Raw genomic sequence first — 2,889 nt, 5'->3', positions numbered from 1 at the left:
TGTTTTATTTATTTAAAACTGCTCAAAAATTTGATATTAATTTTTTATTATAATTGAAAAGGAAGCGAGGATTTAGTCCTCGTTTTTCTCTTTTTCTAGCTAGGATTCTATATAGAAATCCCCGCTAACCTTCCCTGCTTTTGAGTAACAGAGAAAGAGAAAGGACTTTGTTTTAGGTCTTCAGCCACGCCCAGATGTCGCTTTCATTCCCATCTTTTACTCCACTGCACTCGGCAAGTGAACCCCATTATGATATAAGGACTTTCAAAGTAAGTAGGGTTGGTTTTGATTCATGCACACGAGAATATATTTCATTTTTAAGGCTATCCTTTTCTGCATCACTCGGAAAGTTCCATTCACTCTTAACTCAAAATGGCACACATATGGATAGCAACTTATCATCATTCCTCTTTAGTATCCTGTAGCCAGTATTGTGACTCCTGCTTTGGTTCATCAGGCATGCCATGTCATTTCATTTCTTCCCAATCTTTCTTCTCTTCTACTATAAAAATTCAGCTTATGCAAATGGGATTTTGCAAAGCCTGCTCTTGTTATTCTTGTCTACACCTTGAATCATCAAAATGCAGAAACTACAACTTTCATTCAAGCTTATAGCTAGATTTCCAAGAAATTTCTCCAACGTAAACACAAAAGCATCATTTCAAGATTTCAGTGTCTCTACTAAAAAGTTGATACTTTCATCATCGCTCACCGGAAAAACCACCGGAGGAGAGTTATTTAGTACCACTAAATTTCTCTCTAACGGCTCATCTATTCCACAAAAATCTCACCATAACATCATTTATGATGCTTTTTCAGCAAATCATTTAGTCTTGAACCCCCATTTGAAGAATCAAAGCATTAATCGTGGGATTCTTGTTGCAAGAAGTAGTAATTTGCCTGGAAATAGTGCTGGATCAAACCATCAGAGATACCGTACCTCGAGTCGTAAGTACTCGTGGTTTCCGTCAACGGACGGTGTTCTTTGGGGGTTAATCGTAGCTAATACTGCTGTTTGCACATTCTGGAATGGTGCTGATCCGACATTTATGAAACAAAATTTTATGATTTCAGTAGAAAACTTCAAAAGCGGCCGTGTTCATACAATGATTACTTCCGCATTCAGTCATATCGATGTCGGACATCTTTTCAGCAACATGATTGGTCTTTTATTCTTTGGCAGCACAATCGGACGGATATTCGGACCACGGTTCTTGCTAAATTTGTATTTGGCCGGGGCAATTGGTGGCTCGGTGTTCTACTTGGTGCACCATGCTTTCATTGATCCGTCGAAAAGGGGAAGGCAAGGATTGGGTTCAAGTGGTGCTGTGAATGCAATTGTCCTGCTTTACATATTTCATTTTCCGAAATCTAAACTCTATTTTTATCTCGTTTTGCCGGTTCCGGCGATGCTAGCGGGAGCATTTCTAGTTGGAAAAGATCTGTACAGGATGAAGATGGCAGATGGTAAAATCTCTGGAGAAGCTCACTTAGGGGGTGCCGCAGTCGCTGCAATCGCATGGTTTGGGATCCGAAGAGGATGGTGGATTTGATTGAGTCCATTACTAGTAGTCTAGTACTAGTATTTTAGATAATTGCGTTTCGAGCATGTAGTCAAATGGTTGTTTTTAGCCGATCAAAAAAAAAATGGTGTTTTTAACAATGAGTAAATTCTCAATTTGCTTTCCATTGGCCAAATTTTTTAACAAGTTTCTTGGCATAGTTCTCTTTAAAAATATAAATTATATCCTTATGTCATTGAATTTGTGATCCCAGAAAGTATTTCAATTCACCAACATTGCTCATTTGGAATTTCTTTCCTAAAGAGATTTGGAATTCATCAAAAAGTTTCATCTACACAAATTTGAGCTATTAAGACATTCTTTCCGCTTCATTTGATAAAAACGTGCAAAACCTTTTCTAAGAAGAGAAATTGTTAGCTTTTCTTACGAGTCTTGTGGAAGCTTATTTTAATCCATATTTTAAATAATCCATATATATATTATCGGGAGGAATCTGAACCTGAATCCGCATCCGGGTAGTAGGCCAAAGTACGTTTATCCAAGGATTCCCATCCACCGTTCTGTATGAAAGTCTCTGGAGACTCGGAGATGCTTCTGACTAAGCTATGCCAGTCTCGGCTTTCACTGTTAACATAGTACTTCACGTTCGCATAGTTCAAACTATGTTTTATGCCGGTGAGAAGATCTAAGCGAATTGAGCAGATTTCAAGCACAGCACGCTTGAAGTCTTTAAATACGACCGTCATATGAATCATTTCAGGTTCAAGGAGTGCCAGATTAACAATCTCGATGTCGTCTAGTGGTACCACAAAGAAAGGTTGTCCTACGAGCACAACTAGGGCAGAATAAGTCACGGCGAAGATGGCTGGTTTACCCGTGGGAAATACCTTGGCACTCATCTAGCGCCTCAAAATATACAGGTGTGACATTACTGCAAGTCCACTGAGTTTCTTTAACTTTGTTGACAAAGTTCTTTAAATCTTCGTTACGACTGCTAGCCCTGTTCCGGATGCAATCTGAATCCTCAACAAGTTCCGGTGGGGTTGGCATCAAACAGAATTGGATATCCTTTTTGTCACCACCATGATGGGTGCTTCAAGTGGAATTGCAAGAGAGGCGGCTCCACGTCCCCAAGTCGCCAAAAACACCCGTCTACATTTGCATTCTCGAAAACCATACGAAAATCTGAGGCCGTGTATGTGAACCCATTTAGTTGGGCCTCAAGGATACCATGACCTATTTCTCCTACCACGGGATGGTGTAACACGACACGATATTAGTTGCCCTGGTTTGGTTTTCATGCTTGTGCAGCTCGGCAGAGGCGATCATGCCGAAAAGCGGTGGTGTACGTCAGAACTATCTCCTT

At 40.1% G+C, this 2,889-nt stretch overlaps 1 protein-coding gene across 1 annotated transcript; it reads left to right on the top strand.

The window, feature by feature from the left end:
• Positions 1 to 460: 460 nt before the first annotated feature.
• On the top strand, positions 461 to 1,689 carry LOC113277330 (RHOMBOID-like protein 12, mitochondrial). Its single transcript, XM_026526460.1, has one exon. The coding sequence runs from the start codon at positions 582 to 584 to the stop codon at positions 1,551 to 1,553; it is 972 nt and encodes a 323-aa protein (XP_026382245.1). The 5' UTR covers positions 461 to 581; the 3' UTR covers positions 1,554 to 1,689.
• Positions 1,690 to 2,889: the final 1,200 nt, after the last annotated feature.

This window comes from Papaver somniferum, chromosome 5 (genome assembly GCF_003573695.1).
Source record: "Papaver somniferum cultivar HN1 chromosome 5, ASM357369v1, whole genome shotgun sequence".
Lineage (NCBI taxonomy): Eukaryota > Viridiplantae > Streptophyta > Magnoliopsida > Ranunculales > Papaveraceae > Papaver > Papaver somniferum.
This window is presented reverse-complemented; position numbering and strand designations above follow the sequence as displayed.